This window comes from Symsagittifera roscoffensis, chromosome 8, assembly GCF_963678635.1.
Source record: "Symsagittifera roscoffensis chromosome 8, txSymRosc1.1, whole genome shotgun sequence".
Classification (NCBI taxonomy): domain Eukaryota; kingdom Metazoa; phylum Xenacoelomorpha; order Acoela; family Convolutidae; genus Symsagittifera; species Symsagittifera roscoffensis.
The window spans coordinates 24150070-24173591 of record NC_087069.1 but is presented as its reverse complement, the minus strand read 5'-3'; the positions used below and the strand labels follow the sequence as shown (position 1 = coordinate 24173591).

General features: G+C 44.3%; 1 protein-coding gene across 1 annotated transcript in view; it reads left to right on the top strand.

Moving 5' to 3' along the window:
- Positions 1-23522, top strand: part of LOC134853511 (uncharacterized) — a 120103-nt gene that overhangs the window by 58926 nt on the left and 37655 nt on the right. Inside the window, exons 2-3 of the mRNA XM_063869510.1 lie at positions 17132-17287; positions 20526-20736. Of these exons, the coding sequence (XP_063725580.1) occupies positions 17137-17287; positions 20526-20736 (362 nt within the window). The 5' untranslated portion in view covers positions 17132-17136. The remainder of the gene's footprint in view (positions 1-17131; positions 17288-20525; positions 20737-23522) is intronic.

Sequence of the window (23522 nt, the reverse complement as noted above, 5' to 3'; positions counted from 1 at the left end):
CCGATGGAATATCGAATCAAGAGCAAACCAGGTGGCTGTCTTGGAACGTGGATGGAGCAATAAGGGGGTTCGATTTGGCAAGGAACCCTGGCTTGAGCAATAATACTGAGTATGGTGCAGGGGAATTCCCACTGCCGGTCAGACCATCAGTCAGATCCACGGGCCAGAGCACGAGCAAGACACCATTGATGTCTCGAGCACAGCAGACGGGGGAAGCGTATCCGGACGTCAGTATTATGAAGAGAGAGCTTGAGAGGACTCAGCGGGAGAGGAACAAGGCTAACCTCGACCGGGATCAAGCGGTGCTCGAGAGAGATCAGGCAAAAGTTGAGAGGGATCAAGCGCGGAGGGAACTGGACATGATGAGAGCTGAACAGCTACAGGCAGAAAGGGTGCGAGAGAATGCCGCGAATTGCGAGCAGCTGAAGTCAGAGCTTGAAAGGATCCAGCAACGACAACGCGAGCTCGACATGCAGAAAGGGGCTAGGCCCAAAGAGCGGGTGGTGACCGGCTCAAGACCAGAGTCACGTATGGAGGTGGATGAAGCTCCTAGGTCGAAGGGACGATTCAACCTCGATCGCGCTGCTCAAGAACATATGAACGAAGGGTTGGAGGTGTGGATACCGTCTGAATCAGCGTCGTCCCTGCGTGGTCTGGAGACACAAGTAATACGCCATTTGATGGACGTCGCGCTGCCTGGATATACGCCAAGTTCGACCCCGGGTAGTAGTCAGGTGAGTGGTAGCTCGTCACGACTGAAAGAGTTGCACGAGCGGCTACAACTAAGAAATCGCGAGAGTCCAGCAAGAGTGGACTTACCCTCGACGTGGGGGTAGCAACCTGTCAGGAGTGTGGTAATCTCGAGTTACAAAAAGAATACGGAAGGTAGATACCACAGGCACAATCGGATGGACTGGAGCACGGCGCAGAGAGACAGGAGAGATTGCTTCCATGACGCAGCTTGGGTGGAATACCACACGCAGCCACGTGTGCCTGAGGGGGCGGTCCACCTGATCATAGGGGACAGCATGTTGCGGGTGTGGGCGAGCTGGCGGCAGATGGTGAATGGCAGATCATCGATGATAATGAACACTACCCACAGAAAGACTACTCGACGCCGGAGCGGGAGACGGATTTAGAACAGAGCGAAATAGAGAGGGGGGAGAATACGAACCTGAGGATATTAGAATGGATGCGCGATGTCAAGAACGGAAACGAGGAAGGACAGAGCATACAGCAAGTTGACATATCAGCGGGGAAGTACATGAAAACGGAGGCTCCTCTTTTCGGCTGGACGGCAACAGACAGCCCGCTCGACATTCCGCCGGATAATTCAGACCCAGCATCATCGATGGTGACGTCGATAAATATTTTTGTCCGGGGAGTGGGGGTAGGACTTACCCACACCGAAAATTTGATGATAAAGAAACTCAGAGAAGTGAGAGAAAAGTGCGGACTGGAACTGGAAGGGGAGGAGACCGAGCCTACCATAGGACGGAATTTCAAAACGAAGTTTGAAATACCAAACGAATACTCAGAAAATATCCTGATAACGGATAGTGACTTCATTCTGTCAGACAGGACTAGCGCAATCTGTATCACGGCGGGCATGAGTTTCAAATCAAGACTGGAAGCTGACTTCAAGAGGGAGTACCAGAACGTGGAGTTTCTGTTTAGACAGAGACCGGGACTGGGAGGAATGGCCGCGCTTCCACCATCAGTAGCACAAGTCCCGGGCAAATACCTGTGCTTCCTAGTGACGAGGGTCAATGACAGGAACACGATCGATCCTGAACACGTGATGTTGGCACTAACGAGACTACGAGACTTCATGATTGAAAGAGGGATAACGGAGGTCTCAATGCCGGTATATGACCCAAACAGGGGGAAATTGAGCCCAAGGGAATTGTACGCTATCCTACACGTGGTCTTCGCAGAAACAGAGATAATGGTGCATCTTCACAAGAAATACTACTTGAGCATCGCCTGAGTCGGGTAAGCGGGGGTCTCGAGTTGGGCATGAGGGAAGAATCTCGAGTTAGGTGTGGGGGTACAAAACAGGTAAAGAATTTTAGAGGTGATTGGCATGACAATTAACATTTTAAATGATTGATGGTGCTAAAACATAAAGTGAATCTGCATGTTTTTAGAAGATTTCCAATTGAACTATTTTAGTAAGACGGAAAGGAAAGGGTTTTAAATATAGTAGTGAAGGGGGGTTCTTAGGGTAGGAACACAGCCTGTTAGTCTAAAAATGGGGTGTTATTTTCAGATTGATTTGGAAAAGTCAAATTGACTACTCAACTGTATTCAATTGAAGAAAGAGAACACAAGTTGAACGACACCTCAAGAAGTAAACTCAAGTTGCTCAGGTAAACTCAAGTTGATCAGCTAATACTCAAGTTGCTCAGGTAAAACTCAAATTGCTAATACTCAAGATCACTTGGAAATTACGGAAATGGCAGATCGATTCTGGAAGTCCATGCCATCAGCTTTGAAAAAACCCACACTTGACGAATTGTACAGACGTCTAAGGGACCTGGATTATACTCAAGTGGATGAGAGAATGGCAGTGATGTTGAATGCCATCCTCCAGTTGGAGGATGAGGGCGAGTGCCGGGAGTCTGCGACAGAAGCAGTTTTGATGGTGGGCTACACCACCGATGGAATATCGAATCAAGAGCAAACCAGGTGGCTGTCTTGAAACGTGGATGGAGCAATAAGGGGGTTCGATTTGGCAAGGAACCCTGGCTTGAGCAATAATACTGAGTATGGTGCAGGGGAATTCCCACTGCCGGTCAGACCATCAGTCAGATCCACGGGCCAGAGCACGAGCAAGACACCATTGATGTCTCGAGCACAGCAGACGGGGGAAGCGTATCCGGACGTCAGTATTATGAAGAGAGAGCTTGAGAGGACTCAGCGGGAGAGGAACAAGGCTAACCTCGACCGGGATCAAGCGGTGCTCGAGAGAGATCAGGCAAAAAATGAGAGGGATCAAGCGCGGAGGGAACTGGACATGATGAGAGCTGAACAGCTACAGGCAGAAAGGGTGCGAGAGAATGCCGCGAATTGCGAGCAGCTGAAGTCAGAGCTTGAAAGGATCCAGCAACGACAACGCGAGCTCGACATGCAGAAAGGGGCTAGGCCCAAAGAGCGGGTGGTGACCGGCTCAAGACCAGAGTCACGTATGGAGGTGGATGAAGCTCCTAGGTCGAAGGGACGATTCAACCTCGATCGCGCTGCTCAAGAACATATGAACGAAGGGTTGGAGGTGTGGATACCGTCTGAATCAGCGTCCTCCCTGCGTGGTCTGGAGACACAAGTAATACGCCATTTGATGGACGTCGCGCTGCCTGGATATACGCCAAGTTCGACCCCGGGTAGTAGTCAGGTGAGTGGTAGCTCGTCACGACTGAAAGAGTTGCACGAGCGGCTACAACTAAGAAATCGCGAGAGTCCAGCAAGAGTGGACTTACCCTCGACGTGGGGGTAGCAACCTGTCAGGAGTGTGGTAATCTCGAGTTACAAAAAGAATACGGAAGGTAGATACCACAGGCACAATCGGATGGACTGGAGCACGGCGCAGAGAGACAGGAGAGATTGCTTCCATGACGCAGCTTGGGTGGAATACCACACGCAGCCACGTGTGCCTGAGGGGGCGGTCCACCTGATCATAGGGGACAGCTTGTTGCGGGTGCTGACCCGGATCCAGTCCCATTGGCAAACGGGGATCTTGAGCTTCGCTGGAGCCGCGACGCCGCAGATGCTAGCGACACTTGAGATGCTAGGTATGGCAAGAGTATACACGGTGACTCTGATGATCGGGACGAATGACGTGTCCAGGGGGGAAGCAAGGAAGGTGGCGAGGCTGCACGACAAAATGAGCTGCATTCTTGAGGAATTGCGGATTCAAATGGATCCGGCTATTCTTACGGTGTGCACCATTCCTTACAACATGAAAGCGGACCAGCATGCAATGGAAATGAACACAAAAGTGCGAAACCTGAACGAAATAATCAGGCAGATAAACCGAAGAAGTGTCCTCCCCGTTGGGTTGTTGGAAGTGGCCGAGCAAATGCAGCTACCCGCTTTCCCTGACGATGCATCCTCGGATGGGATTCACTTTGATAGGCCCAGAGGGGTGGAGTGGTTGAATGACGTCTTCCAAAGGCACATAAGCGCATTGGAGGCAGAGTTGGTAGAGACGGCACAGGTCACATTCGGACCAGCCCCAAATCCACCCTTCTTCAACTCGAGGGCTTTGTGCAGTCGCTTGGGTGCAATGGCAGATTCTAGAGACAGTTCGAGGAACAGCCGAACCAAGTTGCCGGGCACCGCGCCCATGGAGGCTGATGAGGCAACTTCATCAACTCCCCAGGGATCGATAATATCCTCGGTGGTGGTGGCGGAGAAGAAGAAGCCGGAGAGACCAGCGGAGACCAGCAGGTCGAAATATGTGGAGAAGGTCAAGGAGCTGGACCTGGAAGACCTGGAATGTAGGCTAGAGTTAGCGAAAGCTTTGGGTCTTGAGCAGGTGTCGCACGAAGACTTGGGTAGACTCCAGTGCGTGGACTGGCTGAAGGGTCACGAGACACACTTCTCGAGAGCCAAAATGATGGAGACGGCGGATCTGACTGGGATTCCCACAAAATCGGTGATGGGACCTATTAACTATAGACCTCTCAAGTCATTAGGGAGTCCGGGATTTGTGGTAGAGCCTCCCAAACACCGAACCAGCATTGCCAGGATTAGGGTGGCCACTCCAGCACAGTTGAGGGTGGTGGACAAGCTGATGGATCTGAGAGAGATGGAATTACCAGACGCCGCGTATGAAGGTACGAAACTAGCCAACGACCCCAGATACGGAAACCCTGCGGGAATACGCAGCTGGCCAAAACCTTAGCTGTTTATGACAGGGCAGACCCAGCCGCAGCGAGGGTGGTCATCGTGGCGGGATCGGACTTTGAGGGGACGTCTCCCAAATTGTTTTGGCAGGAAACTCTGATATATTCATTGCCAGGAGCGGAGCTAAACCAGATGTTAACCCTGGTGGTGGCCGTGAAATCAGAGATGCCTTGCGAGCCTGAGCTACTGCTGTTTGCAGGGATGAACGATCACTTGCATGCGACGGGGTTTCTTGAGCAGCTCAAGGGTGATGAACCTACGCCGAAGAAGATCTGGGAAGCCATCCAGACATTATTTGCAGCCATGAATGAAGTACAAGAGAACGTTGCCTCACGATTTGGCGCCAAGACAAAAGTGGCGATCACGACGTCCCCCGGGTACGCGAGCATGCCTCCCGCTCTGCAATTTGTGTATGCGACCTTGATCTTGATAGCAGAAGGGAATGGATGGCGTATTCTGATGGCAGCTCCCAATCGGGAACTGGAACCTACGAACTTGAGACTTCCCAGGTCAGAACTCGCGGCGGCGTGGGCGGATGTGTCCCACGCGTTGAGGGGCTTTCACGAGTTGGCCGACATCCTCATCGTATTGGACGAGGTCCTCTTGCTGGAGATATCTAACTTCGCTAGGCAACTCAAGCTCAGTCCGATTATAGGGGACGATCATCCAGTGGTGACTCACCTGACGGCCAGTCTGTGGTTTCGAAACATGGAGGTGACCATCACAAGCTCCACCAGTAAATCTAGAGGGCCGAGCAACGAGAGGAAGATTGTGGCCGCATCGGAGAAGCAGCTGGAGTCAATGGTGTATCGACTGACACAAGAGGGAGGCAGGTGGCCCTTCCTGACACCAAGGCTGGAGAACGCCACGGAGAAGACAAGAGAAGATGCTCCGCTTCTGGTGAAGCAGATCTGGGATTTTCATGAGGAGCAGCTGGGAGTGGCCGAGAAAAGGGAAATGACGGTTGGCAGGTTCGTCACAGCAGCCAACGAAGTCACGATTGGAGGATTCTGGAGGGAGCACGCAAGGGGTGAGCTGAGGACGAGGAGGGATCACGAGATTCTTGAGTTCTTGAGTCCTTGTTGGGGAAAGGAGTTCCTGGCCGAAGTGTATAGCGCGAAAGAGACCATCTTTAAAGCCTTCATATAGGAAGTATTGAATATACCCATCAGTCTGTTGCTGGCACTGTACCTGGTTTACCCAAGGTACCTGTTTAATATGGGCCCAGCGTACATGTTCAGTCGGGGAGTGGACACCCTCCGGATAGACGGATACTTGACATTGGTGCTTCTAACCCACGGGGAACTGGTGTCATTTCACCGACTGATGAAATACGGAGAGCCTCTGTCGATGGGAAAAACACACTCGAGTATTGACACCTACTCGTATAAGTGTGCTGCCGGGCTAAAGACGCTGCTGATACAGTACCTACTGATGCAGAACCGACACCTGACTGGTGAAGAAAAGAGCCCGAAGACAAGAGAGGAGTGGAGGAAAGTGAATGGGGGCATGCCTCTATTGACGGACCTATGCCTGGCCATGAGATCGGACCCCATGGGGATGATCCGGGGGCTAGGGAGGTCGTAACCTGTATCTATGGACCGGCCGTCACGTTCGCGTTTCCAGATCCTCTGGTGAAAGCTTATCGACACTCAGTAACCCACGTGAGCCTCATAAGCGTACTAGATGGGACGACACTTAATTGGTGTCAGCAGGAGGTGCTAAGGGCACAGATGAGCAACACGGTGCTCTTCGGAAAGGTGAAGGATCCGGAGTTGGTGGTGTACAGTTTTCGAGGACAACTGCAGTGCAGGATGGGAGGCAAGCGCGAAGGCCCCATCGAAACCTATCCCAAGTTCTGGAACCTAAATCCCCTGACAGCAGATGGACAAGAGATCTTGAGAATTCCCGCGTGGAAGAAAAGCTTCGAGCTGGTGAAAAGGGAGCTAGAGGCGATATTGGAGAAGGAAGTCCTGCCAGCAAGCATTCCAGAATTTCCAACAGTGAGGAGAATGACCCTGGGGATGAACAGCCCCCTGGTGGTCCCGTCCCTTTTCGCGAGAGCAGCAACTGAAGAACAGCAGAAGGAGTTCATCGACGGCTGGGATTCTCTCTTCATCGGCTACTCTGCAGCGATCTATTTTCATACCAGCGATACGAAAATAAATTCATGGACAACTCAAGCCAAGAAAATGAGAGGGTCGATGCCCCCGAAGTTCGAGGTACGAGATGCCTTGAGAACACTTGAGCGGGCAGGTCTAGAGAACAAGTTGCCGGTGTGGGACGATGGCAGGATGATAGTGAATGAAGGGCATATCGCACTGAAAGCAGACGATATGCTGTTTGCCACAAGGAAATACCGGGCACCTTATGGACTAGCGCAGGTGGAAAGGAGACAGGAGGGAAAGGAGCTGGATGCAGCAGGCCCATTGCATTTGGCTCTGACAGAGTATAAGGAAACGGGTCCAGCTACACCATCACCACTATCAGTGGGCACCCCTGGGGATAAAAGGAGTGGTCCCGTAGAAGATCGATTCAGAAGGATTCTTGAGAGAAGAGAAGCAGAATCGGGGGAGGAGAGCATGGATGAAACTCTCAGTGAGGCAGGAGAGGATATGGAGGTGGGAAATACACCGGAGCAGAAGCCATCAGAGGAAGAGTTCACTACACAAGAACTGTTGAAAGATCTGAGTGGAGAAAATTCGTCAGACACCCCCACGCCACCTTTGACCTCATCTCCCCGCAAGAACCTAGAGTTGCCACTGACGAGCGAGAATCCCAACATGGGAATGATCTTCCTGAGTGCGGAGAAAAGGGAGAAGAACACCTTCGAGGGAAACAGGGATGCCTTCCTAGGCACTCTGGTTGCGGATGCTTGGCGAAGATTCTTGAGCGATTTTAATCGAGAAGTGGATTTTAAGGAGGAGCTGTGGGACACGGTGGTGAAGTTCGGAGAACCTATCCTGATGGGGACAGGTCTGGAGGAGAAAGCTAGAGGAGAGCTGCTGAGCAAGATGGTCGAGTTGAGGAAGGCACCACGAAAGACCAGAGAAGACAAATGTAAAGACAGCTCTACTCCGAAACAAAAAACTGACGATAAAATAATTGAACATGTAAGGGGGGATAAGATCGAAACTAGTAATATAATTAAAAGTACTAATATTCTTAAGGCTCGAGCAGGGGGGAGGCAAGAGTTGGAAGGGTTGGACGGAGACAAGAAATTCGAATCAGTGATGATAACGACAACGCCCTCGAGTAAAGACGTGAGGTTTCGCAAGAGGAAGAGAGACGTGGAGGGATTGGGCAGTCCTTCAGCGGATGCGGTCTCGGAGAAAAACTTGAGAGAGACGGCCCCCATGGTTCTGGCACGATGGAAGACAGCAGCCTACAAGAGTAGCTACGAGCCGAGGAAACTGCTCGACGTAGAAAAGGAGATGGAGATCCCCACCAGCTCAACAACGGAAGAAGACTTCAAGCCTCAGAGGATAAAAATGAAGCGAGGTTCGACGAGCGGGCAGACCTGGGAAGTGGACGTCGGCAAAGAATGGGTCTCAAATGAACACCAGGCTACCGGGAAGCAAGTGACTAGCGATCCTCTTGAGAAAAATAAAACGAGGAACACCGCCCGACCGTGGTGGGTGGCCCTGGAAACATTGCAGGAATTGGAAGACTGCCTGAAGAAGCTCGACAGTGGAGTGTCACGCAAACGACGCAACTGGGCTACCCTGCATAAGGCTGGTATCAATAAATTAGAATTGGGGAGCCAACTGAAGAGAACTTGGCAGAACTTGTTAAAGGATCATTTTGAAGAAGCGATGAGAATATCCTCATCGGCATGGCCGTTGATGGCGAATCCCTTTATTAGGACCGCAGGACAACTGATGTTCGCGTGGAGCCTGTTGGGGATAGAGTTAGAGACACTGAATTCGTACGACAAGTTGAAGTTGGGAGGCAAGAATCTAGAAGTATATCGAATGCTGATGCAGCACGTTGCTAGGGACAACTCAGGCTTGAGTCTGGCAAGGAGGAAAGATAATACCTGTTTCTTGAGATGGACAATGTCGATGATGACTGACAGTACCATCCTAGCATGTCACCAGAGAGCAATTGGAAGCAAAACGCTGGAAAGGAGAGTCTCCACAGTCATCTTGAATGTGTACCAGAGTACTGGGATAGAAAAGGAGGATGGTTCTAGGCAATCTCTAGAGAGCCACAGGAAGTTAGATGAGATACGGAGATTCTACAACAAGAAGTTCGAGGAGAAACACGACGTTCACCGTAACTTGGCTTCTTCGGGAGAGTACTTGAAACCCAACAAGAAGGGAGAGTATCAGTATGTGTCTGGAGTGATGGGGATGGCATACAACCCTTTCTTAGACTTAGAAGCTGGAGGCGCCCATAGAAACTATGAGGTGGCGGAGCTGCTGAAGTCCTGGACAGAGAGGATAATGGAGATAGACCCTGTGGAGAGAGAGAGACCTAGTCTAGGTTTGATTCTCGAGAGAACAACGGAAATAATAAGTGTGCCACGCTCAAGTAAAAGAGTAGAACTAAAAATGGGTAACGGGAACGGCATGTTGACCACGAATCTGGGAGTGGTGTGGAAATTTCTCAGGCCCTCCTGGTGTCCACATCCCCATGCGAGCCTGATCGAGGAAGTCACTGAGCGAGTGAGATTGGCGCCGACAGAGGATGAAGATTTAGCGACCTTGAGTATAGTACATAGCCTGATCCTGCCTCAGATGAAGGAGTCAAGTGAGATGACGAGCGGAACAGGGTCGGTAAAGAAGATGGAGCCGGGCAGTTGTCTTGACTCGACGTGTGGGAATGGCGAGCACACCTGTGATGGACGATCGTGCATCAGGATACAGTCTTTCCAGAAAAAAGACCTAGTCACCTGGTTTGAAGATATCACCGAAAGGGAGAAAAGTGAGATGCAGATAGTGGCTGAGTGTTACCCGAGTACCACTGTGAACCTAGCAACAGCTCTGGGGTTCTTCTCGAGAATGTGTAGTCTCCAGTCACTGGAGAGGCTAGAGTCAGAACACCACTTGGTGACCGCGTTGAGCGTGGAGTCATGGCCCGGAGTGTTGCAGGTGACCCAGAAACACATCAAGAGTTGGAAGGTTGGACACGAAGCGGAGATGGGATTTCCCATGAGCGAAGCCTATGGACTGCCTCTAAATGCGAAGTCCCTAGTGGGGTCAGTGATGGCCAACCTATGTGGCAGCCACTATCCATTGCACATGGCGATGGTAGAAGTATCCAGCCAGAGGGTTTTGATAGACAAAGCCTTCTCAGTGCCCAAATGTGTAAGACTGGCTCGGATGTCACATCATTCACACAAGCTGTTGAGGAAGGTCCGAGGAACAGTGCCTAAAGAACAAAGGGATGATTTGAGTGAAGTCTGGGGTGAAGAACTTCTAGGCTTGGAGAGCGAAAATACAAGTGACCTCGAGAGACAAAACGTGATGGGGAAACCCATGGTAGGTGCCCCTAACTTGGGAGAACTCGACGTGATACACGAGAAGATGATGGAACTTGAGCCTCTCCTGGAAGCCTCGGGAGAACGCAATCTTAGGAGCATCGACCTCACACACGGGGATTGTCCATGCCACTGTCTGGCGCAGACAGTGTGGTACCCAGACCAAACCAATCTCTGCCTGATCTGGGATGTAGAAGAAATCAGGTCGTTGGGATTACCCGAGCATCAACAAAAAGTGACCATCTTGGTGGTGAGCACAATGCTGGCTCTGCGATGGATGGAAGAAAACATAGCAAAGTATCGAGAATCGAAGACGCCAACAGCAGAGTCGATTCATGCGATAGATTACAGCAGGAGACTTGAGTTGTTCGAGACAGCATGCAAGGTGTTCGCCATACCAATGGAAGTCAGACACGTGTGGAGGCGCTTGAGATTCTTTCCTTGGTTTCGCGCGACGTTAACATCCTGGTTATATGTAGCGACGAAGGATCACATGAGGAAACATCAAAGGGAATATCGACAATTCCAGGCCGAGATAGGACCAGATGCCTTCAAGAGACCTCTGCTGACCCATCGAAATGCGATCACGACGGGGTGGAAAAGAGTGGGTAGAGTATCCAGAGACAACACTAGAGCGAGGGAGTCAATACTGGAGGAGGACCTGGCGAAGCATGTAAGCCTGAGTCTTCACAATTCCTTCTGTTTGAACCGGGAGTCGAAGGTGAAGAGCTTACCGAATCAAGCGAAGAGATTGCAAGAGCAAAGGGAGTGGATGCGATCCTATGAACAGCTGAAGGCTTGGGAGGAGATTGTGATCAGCTCTGATGACGAAGAAGCACTATTGGAACAGATCACAGTGTCAAAAGTATCTGGATCGGGTACCTCGAGGGCGAAGAACACAAGGTGAGCCAGTGGCTCAAAAGGAAATTTCTAGAGTCTTGAGTCTTGAGAGGGAGGGGGCTCGAGGGTGAACTCGGATGAAATCTGGGTTCACGAAAAAGAAATTTTAACAAATAAGATATTGTTATTAATATGCTAGATCTATTATATAAATCAAAATGCTGCATGACAATTTCCTGATTGAATAGGACAAAAGAATTTTTAAATCACCAGCTTAAAAAGCGGGAATTCATAAGGTGCAGGTGTGTGCAGATTTTGATTGCTGTTTAGCGATAGTGTGAAAATTTTATATAGTCGTGAATTTTGGAAGGTAGATAAACTTAAGTCTGCTGCAAACTTCTGTAAATGACCACTGGCACTGTATCTTGAGTGACACTCGGGCTTCTGGGGATTCACTGACAAAGACAGCACGCGATGAGGACATCGATCTTGAGTCCGGGGAGTATGTGCCAGTCGGTCATGTCTGGAAGTTTGACCTTGAGAGACACGAAAATACGTGATTTTGGAGTGAAGTTTTAATTTTCAAAATTTCGAATGGAGCCTGTCATGCTCAGTTTTCTCGTACTAACTGAAAACAAAAAGTGAAAAATCAGAACATCCGAGTTTACAATTGCGGGAAAATACTCAAGAAAAACAGCAGGAATTTGCTATTCGCAATTTCCAGATATAGAATAGGACACGAGTAGAGCTGTCTTATCCCGGAATAGGAAGAGAGATAATAAAAAGAAGAGAGAACAACTATTCGGAACGAACTAGAGTGAACCTTCAATGGAAAGGTGGACAGCTTGAGTGTCCCAATGGTTCATACAAAAACTCCAATTCTAGAGCCAGAATTTACTTCTGTTACCAAAACTGACCAGTATTAAACTTATCTAGTTATATTATCCAATTCTTGAGTTGCTTACCAATTTAATTACTCCTTGTACTCGAGTGCATCAACATGTGAGTCCCTAATTTAATTTTCTCGAGTGTGTTTTATGATTGTTATGTTGAGGTAAGGCGAGTTTTAGGTTGATCCATCTGAAATGGATCAAAGTTTCACTGTCCAATAAAAAGTAACTTAACGGATTGTTCCGACCCTGTTTTTAACGGCGTTCGTGTATTTTGGGTATTTTGAGACCTAAGTATGGGAACGTTCTTATTTTCTAGAGTGGGGGGATATTTTGGTAGTAGCCTTTAAGCTGTAACGGGTTCTAGTCTCATGTCGCAAGCGAACCGAATTGGCTCCGACCGTTCTTGAGGTAGAAAAACACAAGAGATAGTGTCCCTGACTCTTGAGCCAATGGTTATAGGGCCTATTTTTCTTAAGCCTCATATGTGACTGAAGTAGGCGACTGTTACAATTGAGCACTTTTGTTAAGATGCTAAGGGAAGGCGATGAGCGAGCGAAAGCCTCACTCTTGCTAGCACTGCTGGATATGTAGCAAAGCAAACCAATGAGGGTGAATATGAAAGAACCCGAGGAGTTAGAGCCCATGAGAAAGATAGACGAAATCAGGAGATTCTCAAACAAGGAGCTGAGACTCACTAAAGAATCTATGGGGGCACTGCCGAAATCCAGTGAGTACTGTGGACCGATCAAGAAGAAGTCGTACAGCTACGTATCCGGAATCATAGGGATAGCGTACAACCCTTTCCTGAGTGAAGACATCTGCGATTGCTTCTTCGATTACGAGCAGGCAGTGTTGCTAAGATTCTTGACGTCGAGAATTGTAACAATTAAGAGCGCTAATAATTCACAGACCAAATTGGGACTGGTCTTGGAAGAAGAGGTGACTGCACCTTCCGTACCAAAATCCGACAAAAGAGTGGAGTTTGGGTTGGGATTCTTATATGAATTACTGAGAACGAGCTTGATGGTAGTGTGGGAATTGATGAGGCCATCATGGTGTCCTAGTCCCAACGCTGACTCGATATTACGGGCGACACAAGACGTGCAGAGGGAGCTGAATGCAGACTGTAACCTGCGTGACCTTAGCATCATATATAATGTGATGATAACGGCCTCTAGGAGCAACGGAGAAGATAAAGTGGAGTTGCCTGGCTGGGGACCAGAAGACTGGGCCAAACCTGGTAGCTGTCTGACGGAAGTCTGTGGACTGGAGGGTCACGTTTGTGGAGGTCTGGACTGTGTGAAGATCCTAGAGAGACAACACAAGCAATTGACGATATTGTTTGGGAATGTCGTGATGAAAGCAAGAACGGAAACGGAACTGATAGCGGATTGTCATGGAGGAACACAGGTGAATCTAGTGACTGCACTAGGATTCTACAGCATGTTTAGTTCTTTAGAGTCAGTATTGAATCTAGAACAGAGACATGGGATGGTCACTGCCATCAGTGTAGAAGTATTCCCAGGAGTTCTGCAAACCGAGCAGAACTACATAGGAAAATGGAGGGAAGCAATCGAGGCGGAAAAGAACATCAGACACAGTGAGACTTATTGTAGACCATCTGCAGCACGATATTTGGTGGGCTCGACATTGGCTCCAATGTGCAAGAGCAGATACCCGGTACATTTCGTAGCTGTGGATGTAAAGACTACGAGAACGATCGTGGATCAAGCCTTCTCAGTGCCAAAGTGTGTGAGACTAACGTGAATGTCCGAAAATCTTACGAGTTGCTATGTAAGATGTTCTCAGCAGTTCCAGAGAGAACCATGGAGGAGTTGGAATCGATACTGGGAAAGAAGTTCATGGGATACAAGAGCGGGAACTTCAGTGACTTTGAGAGACAGAAACAGAGAGGATCAACTGTTACAGATTACAATACAGTAGACGAGAATGATGAAGTCCACCGAGTGATGATGGAAATGGAACCATTACTGGAAGCTTCGGGAAAACGTAATTGGAGGAGCATCATGTTGACACATGACGAGTTTCCCTGCCACTGCTTGCTGCAGACCTGGTGGTATCCCAAGCGTAGTAATCTGGTGTTGATCTGGGACTCTGGAGAGCTGCTCTCCATGGGTTTACCAGACTCATCACAACCCATAACAATAGTGATAGTGGGAGTTATGATGGCGATATGATGTCTGGAAGCTCATGTGAAAGAAAACAATAGACAGGAAGCACCGACGAGAGAACAGTTGCTGAAATTGGATTGTCTAAAAGATTTAGATATTTTTGAGACAATGTGCAAGATTCTAAACAATCCGATGGAAGTGAAGAAGATATGGGCAAGAAAACGATTGATGCCATGGTTCAGAGCTAACATGACTGCATGGTTGTATGAATATGCTAGGAAGCATATGTCGAAGCACGGCAGAGTGTACAGTGAATATCAGCTGGACATTGGAGCAGTAGCTTTCAAGCGAGCTCTCGTGACTCATCGGAATGCAGTGACCACCGCTGTGAAAAGAATTTCCAGGACAAGTGAACGTAGTGGAAAGGAGAAGGCAGAGATGTTGAAGGAAGATTTGGAGAGAAACGTGACGTTGTGTCTCCACAACAGCTTCTGCAGGAACATAGAATCTAACGTGGATCCCCTACCTTGTTGCAAACAGAGGGTAGAAGAGCAGAAGTATTGGAGGGAGTCAAGGGTTGATCCATCTTCGATGGAGATGATGATTTTTATCTACTGAACAAAAACAATAATAATTCAAGAAATTTTTGCTAAAAAGTAAATTTCAAACGTTTTCGCAACTATGTGCATCGTCAGGATTTTTACAATAAACTACTCTAAATGACGATAAAACATCAATTTACAAATGTTATTTACAATAAATCACATACAATTTGGTTCTAAGCCATCATGATAAAAAATTAGCCAATCACAGTTGACCTCTAAATTACTATTAAGATTAAAATACTTTTAACCTCTAAAATTAATTAAACATTTTAAAATTAATTTGTCTGGAAGTTTCTGAGTCATAATTTCGATTTAGACATGTACGTTTTGAATAAAAAACCAAAAATTTTTTGGGACTAAATTTTCAGTGTTAACTCCCTGCTCCTAAACTCATCGCGCGTGTTCAAGCCCGGTTTCTCTTTCCTGATATGTATTGCCTCTAGTGTTAGCAATTTTGTTTGGTTGTTTGACCTATCTATAATTTCCCAACTAAGATCTGCGCTATTTCCCTCAAGTTGGCATTGCTGAAGGTGGAGGCCTACCGGTGAGTCTGCTTTCTTATGTTCCTCAATTCTAGTGGTCAAATGTCGAACAGTTTGTCCGACATAGGTGGAAGTGCATCCACTACATGACAGTTTATAAACCACTCTTGACTTGAGGTCATTAGAAAATGCTGACTTCAGTGATGGTAAACATGATTGTAGTTTTCTTGTGGTGAAAACCACTTGAACGTTCGTTAATTTTCGTAACCTGTTAGCAAAATATTGGCTCTGGTTACCTCTATATTGCACCATCAGCATTGGGGGCTTCTCATCCTTTGGTGATTGAACTGACAAACCCCTTTCACTATCCAGGGGCTTGCCTTTACCCTCGATGATCTTGCACAAGGCGTCTGAAGCCACCTTTGCGGACCAATTTTCAGGGTACTGATTTGTCAGCCATTGCGCCCTATTAGTTTCCATAGCCTTATCAAATTGCTCCCAGCTAGATGTACTCCTAAAAACCCTGTGTACAGTGCCTTGGATAACACTACGCTTATACTGAGTTGGGGCGCAGCTTCTATAGTTCAGTATAGTCCCTGTATCTGTTGGTTTTTGATACCAACTGCAAGTTACACGCCTATCCTGCGATACATTTATGTTCAAATCCAGGAACGGCAAATTCCCTTCCGAATTAGTTTTTTCTAGAGTGAACTGCAAATTTGGATGAAGAGAATTGGCGGCATCGAGAAGACAACTCGGCTCCCCTCTGACTGTTCTAACAATGTCATCCACATACCTGAGGAACAATTTCACCTGGGGAGTATCCTTCTCCTTGTTCTTAGGAGAATAATTCAATAAGTAGTAGTAGCCCTGATTTTAAGAGTGACCTCGTGGTCTGGGGATACTGAGACCCAGCCATGAGCTCACTATTTCTGCATGTAATTAAGTTAATTTGAGTGTTTTGACCGAAGCCGAAAGCAGTAACGTTTTTTGTCGACCCGATGTTAGAAAGACCACCGAAAGTACTGGCTTGGTAGAGACGGTTAAAAACATGTAAAGCTCTGTTTAGACGTTAGCCAGTCGTCTTAGGACTTAGTTTTATTTTCCGTCGATATGTATCTTCCGGGCGAATGTTACAGAACTGGCTTGGTAGAGACAGTTAAAAGCATGTGAAGCTGCGTTTAGACGCTAGACAGTCGTTTTTGGACCTAGCTTTAGCTTCCGTCGGAGCATGTCAATCCAAACTGACCCTTCCTAATTCCAAGAAATTTAAAATGCTAATTCAAAAGTTTTCGCACATTTTGTGCATCATTAGGTTTAAATTTTTTTACAATATTTACAGAACGATCAAAGATCTTGTGTAAATATTGTAAATATTGTAAATTCGTTCATTTCGAAAAATCAAATTAATCGTCAGAATTACTATTTCGTATGACTCGGCTACCAAAAAAAATTCTTTTCAGCGTATTTTAAAATTCGTTTCGCCGACATTCTGGTCGAATGGCACAAGAAAACGTGCTGGAGTGAATTCCGTTTGGTTTAATTTAATTACTTACTTATCAAACCCTATTTAACCAATTATGTTTTTTTTTGTAATACATATGTATCAACCTTTTGAGCATTTATGATTTCAATTTATGATTCCCTCTCTCTACGTGCAAGAATATTGCAATTGCTTGCTACACCATTGACATTTAAGATAATCAGAGTCCGCCCTGATCAATGATTATTTTTGACGTTCTGATGTACTCTCGAAAATAATTTAACTTCATCGGCAAATTTTAAGGTGAAATGAATTTAAACGGAGGTCCATCAGCTTGGGTCTTGATGTGCTTTTCGTGTTGTGTTGCAATTGATCTGTTCGACAAAGACGTCTCAGTGAAAATAAGATCCGCGGTTTTGGAGGCCTCATATCGTGAAACTAAACCTGATGGCATTGAAGGTAAAGACAATTTTTTAAGCGCGTATCCAGGTCTTTGCTAATCCTATTCAACAAAATCATCTTTTTTTCGGGGTTCAAAGTTTTGTTTGGTCAAGAATTGGTTTCTTATTACGATTGACATTGAACCACCACATACGGAGCGAATCATACTCGGACACAATAAATGTTATTAGAACAAAAATATGTTTTGCACTTCTAAGGAGTGCAACCCTCTCCCTCATAGGGGTGCAAAAAACATTCAACATAGACAATTCCATCTGTGCTATAATCGAGGAGGGTAGATTTCAATTGACAACTCCTGGATGCTTTAAAATCGACTTGATTTATTCATAAAATTTTGCCGATGTATTTATACAGCGTTGGTATGGCTGGATCTTGTTAACTCTCCCCCCCCCCCCCCTATTTCGATTTTCAGAAATTCATCTTTGGTGGCCAAATTTTCAAAAGCTTAAAACAATTTTAAGAAAATATGTATCATATGAAGATATGTATCACCGTGTTCGTTTTGATCTAGAAATTTTTTTCTGCTGTATGCAAAACGTTTTCTATTTCGAAATAAGTACATCGTACCCTATTTCGATTTTCAGAAATTCTATTTTGGCGGCCACATTTTCAAAAGCTTAAAACAATTTTAAGAAAATATGTATCATATGAAGATATGTATCACCGTGTTCTTTTTGATCTAGAAATTTTCTCTGCTGTATGCAAAACGTTTTCTATTTCGAAATAAGTACATCGTACTTATGGAAAAAATATTAGAAAATTAAAAGATAATTAGAATATTTCCGTTGTCCAAATAAGTTGTTAGTTTTAACTATTTTATTTATATGTTTTATGGATCTTGCTATTTTACTTTTTCTAAAATTAAAATATGAGCTATAAGTGTTGCATTTTTTTTATTTATAAGTCATATTATTATTGTATTGGATTTACATTTACAACGTAAATGAGGGGACTGTTAGTCCCGTAGATAAATCAAGTCAATTGAGTCCCGAGAGGTCAATGTGTCGATCTCTGCAATTTGAGCAATAACACAAGAATGTCCAGGTACATGGACTGAGTTCATCATAGTGACTGTGGAAAAACGACCACATGAGTTTGAGTAGACGATACTTCAAGTCAGGCGAGAAGGTTCTGATGTCGATAACGTTTGCTATTCTGTTGGCTCTCCATGGCGTTCTATACCAAAAATTGTTGCGCTGGCGCTCGAGCTTAATGATCGGGATATCAAACAGTAAACGAGTTGCTGTGCGTCGTGAGCCACTGGGTGCGCAGGAGTAACAACTGGTGAGATCACAGTCATATAGTCCACTGACAATTTTTGAAAGAGTGAGAAAGTCAGTTAAAACGGCAGTGTACACAATGGGTAAGATGCCAAGGGAACTGATTGCGTCACGGTACGGTGTGTCAGGCAGCATCCATCTGACAACTCGCTTCTGGAAGGTTTCTAGTTGCTTCAAGTCCGATTTCTTTGGAGACCAGCATTGAGAAGCATATAAAATGATAGGCATGAGAAGTGTTTTGTACAAGTGGAGCTTCACCTGCGGAGAGAGAAGATGACTGATACTGCGGCGTATCAGGAAGAATGTTGCATTTGCTTTAGTTAGCTTTTTCTTTATGTGCTCGGTCCACGACAAAGTGATGTTGATTTGTAGTCCGAGATCGTTCACTGATGAGACTAAGTCGAGAGTTGTATTGCAGAAGGTAATGTCGCAGGGGTAACAATTCTTAAAATCTATTACACAACATTTTGAAATATCATTTGATTATTTCCTAAAATATCCCAAATATTAGATCTATCCGAAAAAAAAATCAGATTTTTGTCACAGATGGTTCCATTCCCTGACTTATAGCGCATTCACTGCAGCCTGTTTTTATATTTGCAAATAATAGTCAAGGCAGTTTAAATGGTTTTTATTCACTTAATTTATTTGAGTTTAGAACATCTTATAGTTTTCTGACAAAGTTTTCTGTCTATGGTAATTTCTCGTGCTTATGATAACCTATCTGCTTAGGTGCATATGAACTAAGCGTATAACGTACTAAAAACGTTTTATTTCTGCTGATTTTTCTAATCGGGTTGCTTGAATACTTTATTTTATGGCAGATATTAATTTTGCTTCCTAAGTAGCTCAATTCACGCTCTTCAATTTAAAAGTTCAAATCGAGCAAAAAACGGAGCGTGTTTGTCGGTTTCCAAGATATACTTCAGTTTCAGATATCACAAATTTAAACTTTAATTAAAACTGTTCATTAAAAGTATTCACTTGTGTGCCTTTTTGCTATTATCACGATCTGTAGCATTGGAAATTTCTTAGCGTCTGTTCTTGGCTTTATTTATGGCTAGTGTTTGCGATGGATTCAGCGTCCGAGGCTAAAAGGTTAGTGCGTGCGTGATACTCAAAATTTCTAGGCCGCAGTAGGTCCTAGGTTTGAGTCCGAGATGTCGCCGAATTTTTAACAATTCAAGGCTTGTTTTTGCTTATTCTTATTGCACTTTTTAGAGCTCCGAAGCTGCTTTTTGTCGTGTTCTAGCTAGTGTTTGCCAAGCGCAGCTTCGCCTGCGTAAACTTTTATTAATAGTTTAATTAAAAGGATAATAGTAAAAGATTCTTTAAAGTAAAAAGGCTGTTTGGCGATGTTATTAAGAGTCGATGAACAAAGTTCAGACCCTCATAAAGGCCAGGATGATTTTTTTCAGGAAACGTTTTAAAATGCTCTAATACCAAAAGAAGTACAATCACACTTATAAATGCACATAGGAATGCCCTTAAGTATTTTTAGATTTTTTGAGTTCAATTCAAGTTTATTTGCTAGAAGGTATACAAAATGCACTCTCAATTTATGAAAGCAGAAATGGTCAATTTCTAGTTTCGAAAGTGAGTTTAATTTTAAGATTTCCCAGCAGAATAACAATTTTTTTTTACTAATCCAGGTTTCTCAAATAGGGTTGATTTTATCAAAAAAGTGCCAATCAAAAAGCTTTAAGGCCTTGAAAACATTTCGTTTGTTTTTGTTTCTTTACGTTTTTTGATTCTTTTCCAAGTATCTGCTGGCTATGTTTTATTCTGTAACACGCGTAAAAACGAAAGTGTTTAATTAGTCTGTAATCTGTTTCTCTAATTGTATCGAAGTTTTCCAATTATCTGTTGACTATGCTTAAGATTTTAATTTCTCAAATTGTTTTGAATTTTCGGAACCTCTAATTTATTCAACATTAAATCTGATTTGTATTTAGAAATAACTGTGGAAAAACCTTTCTACCAAACAAAAGCGGATAATCCTCAGTTTGGCTACGACGTGGCGTCAGTGTTCATAAACAATGGCCCAAACAAGGAAGATACTCCTGCAGTGTTGGTCTCGGCACCAGGGAATCCGAGTATCGAGTTTGCGGATCCAGGTTTTGTCGAGATGCAAAACCTAAAACGCTCCATCACGTCAAGACAATCGTTAGTTTAAAACGCACTATATATATATATATTTTTTGCGATACGTTGTCTTCGTTTTGCTAAACGACGCAGAACATTTTCTCGTATTCGTAAGAACGTTTGTGGATGGACGGAGAGAAAATAATTTGCTCAGGTATTTATTCCTATAAAATCAAAACTTTGACTAAAATTTGATAGAAGAAATGTGTTGGCCTTGCAATAATTTGGGGTATAGCAACCATATGCTAACTTTTTACTGATGTATTTCTTAAATTAAAATTGAAAGTTATTTCGGTTTAATTATGTATTGTTTTTCATTTCTTCTTTACACTTGCGATCCGCTTAGTCTGTTATTACGAACCTTCTTTTTTTCTAACCGACCTCGCAAATAAAAGTGTTCAATAAAAGTGTTCATTTATTTGGAAATTTCCTTGTAGCGTTGGAAATTGCATAGCATATGTTCTGTTTTATTTGTGACTGGGTGGTAATGGTACGTATTAAGGTTCCGTGGCTTAGTGGTTAGTATGTGAAACTCTTAATCTCTAGGTCGCACGTTGGAATCTCAGAGGTAGACTTATTTTTGCTGATTCGAGCATTATTTCTATTTTTATATTGCACTTTTCAGAGCTGCTTTTTGTCGTGTTCTCGCAAGTGTTTGCGAAGAGAAGCTTTGCCTCTGTGTCATTACTCTTAGCACGAAGAAGCATTGAATGAAGCCTTGTGTCACTTGAATCGCTTGAATCATTCGATAGAGCATTTGCAAATCTGTTCTGATGGAATGTCTGGTCGACGATTATTTCCTAAACATGTTTGCATTTTAAATTGTCATTCTATTTGATTGGATTTATTATTGGTTGTAAACCAGCTCTGATTTCTATTTTTTTTCGCTCATTGTTTTTTCCGAGGAGTTTTAACTTTTTTTCGGCTCAACGGTTGTTTACTTAAGTATTGTCCGCTTAATTACCGCTCCATAATGTTTTTTTTTCACTACTAATATAACACTGGTAGTTGTGTTTCTCAGCATGTGCATGAAAACTGCATTCGAGGCAAACTATTTTTTTTTGTTTTTATATTGGACGTAGTCCTAAACTCCCTCAGATGATAGTAGATTCAGGCATTTTCATTGTATATTTTTTCGGCTGAATAGTGGACTCATTTATAAGACCGCCAACAGTAGCCTTGTTTGATTATGAACCCTCACGCGCGGTAAGCGCAACTCACAGGCGTTTTCCATTTGATTAATTGGTTGTTCTGACTACTTCGCGAATTCGGAAAGAACTATGGCGTAGCTTATTTTTTTATCCAGATTTTGACCATCTTCAAGAAAGCTCGTAGTTCATTATGTTTCAGAGCCCTTGCAGCCATGCAGTGATGTCCAGATAAAAAGTTGAACCGAATTTGTTATCATAAAACAATTAAAATATTTTCTTAACCAAGTCGGCTTAACGAATTTCGCTTTAACACAATGAGAAAAATAAATTATAACTATTCTCAATCTATCTATTATACATTTAAATGCGGGCTTCGCTATCTCGCCATGTTTAAGCGTTTTCACCGTGTTAGTTTTGCATGTTTAACAAAAGATTTTTTTTCACATTTAAGGTATATCGTATATTGCAATGTTAAGATTTTTTTCCCGATTTTCCAGTTTGAGTTCAGTGTCTATTTCACCAAGTTTGAAATTAGCAACCCAACAGTGTTATGCCGTTAGGGCTTCCCCAGGTGTTGCAATGTCGGCCTCCATATATGAATTACCAAATCCTTGCAGTTTACGAGGTATGGCAATTTTCTAGGTTTTCACAAAAATTTCTAGAAAACTTGAGTTTTAAAAAAATGAAAATCTCAACCCTGTAGTTGGGTGCTGTCAGGGTACTCTCAGGATCTGCGAATCTTGATTCCAAATTTTACTTCTCAAATACTTGTAGTTTTCAAGATATGACATTTTTTATAATTTGTCAAAAATTTTCAAAAAACTTAGATCAAAGAAAATTCAAAAAATTAAAATTGAAAATTTGTCGAAGATCTCAACCCTGTTGTTAGAAACTGTGAGAGCACAGGGTACTCTCAGGGGTGGCGAGTCTTGCCTCTGAATATGAGTGCTCAATTTTTTTTCGAGTTATGGTACTTTCCTTGGTTTTTTCCAAAATTTTATAGAAAATTTCAATTTGAAGTTTCTCAAAATTTGAAGTTCTCAACCCTGTAGTTGGGTACTGCTGTGAGTCTCTCGGGAGTTGTAAATCTTGCCTGCGAATGCGACTGCTTATTTGCCTGTAGTTTCCGAGATGTGACATTTTTCTCTTATTTAAAAAATTTTTAACGAACAAAATTTTATGGTTCTTCAAATTTCGAATTAAAAAAAATTGAATAACTTTGCTTAAGTTGACATTACCAACCCTGTAATTGGATTTTGTCAGATTACACTCAAAAGATGCAAATAGTATTTCCAATATATGCGATTTTTTTTGAATTGTCATAAATTCGAAGCACCAAGCTATAAAAATATTCGGCTCGCGAATCTTGTCGGACGTTATCAATTTGTATGATATTGCCAAAATTGCTAATTATCGATCGATGAAGCACGTTTGAGTCAAGGTTCGTAGTGGCGTAAAAGTTTGATTCCTTAGTCGTACTTTTCTTCAGAAAGAACTCTTGTAAAGCTTCTTTTGTTCTGCTTTCTTTTCAAGTTCAGTTCCTTTCGTTCGTCAAAGAAAGGCAAATTTCACTATCGAACAGCGAAAGTGTAAAGGTTTCAAAAACGTGATCAATTTCTAATTTTAAAAGTGGAGCAAAGTAGAATCTTTTTTGAG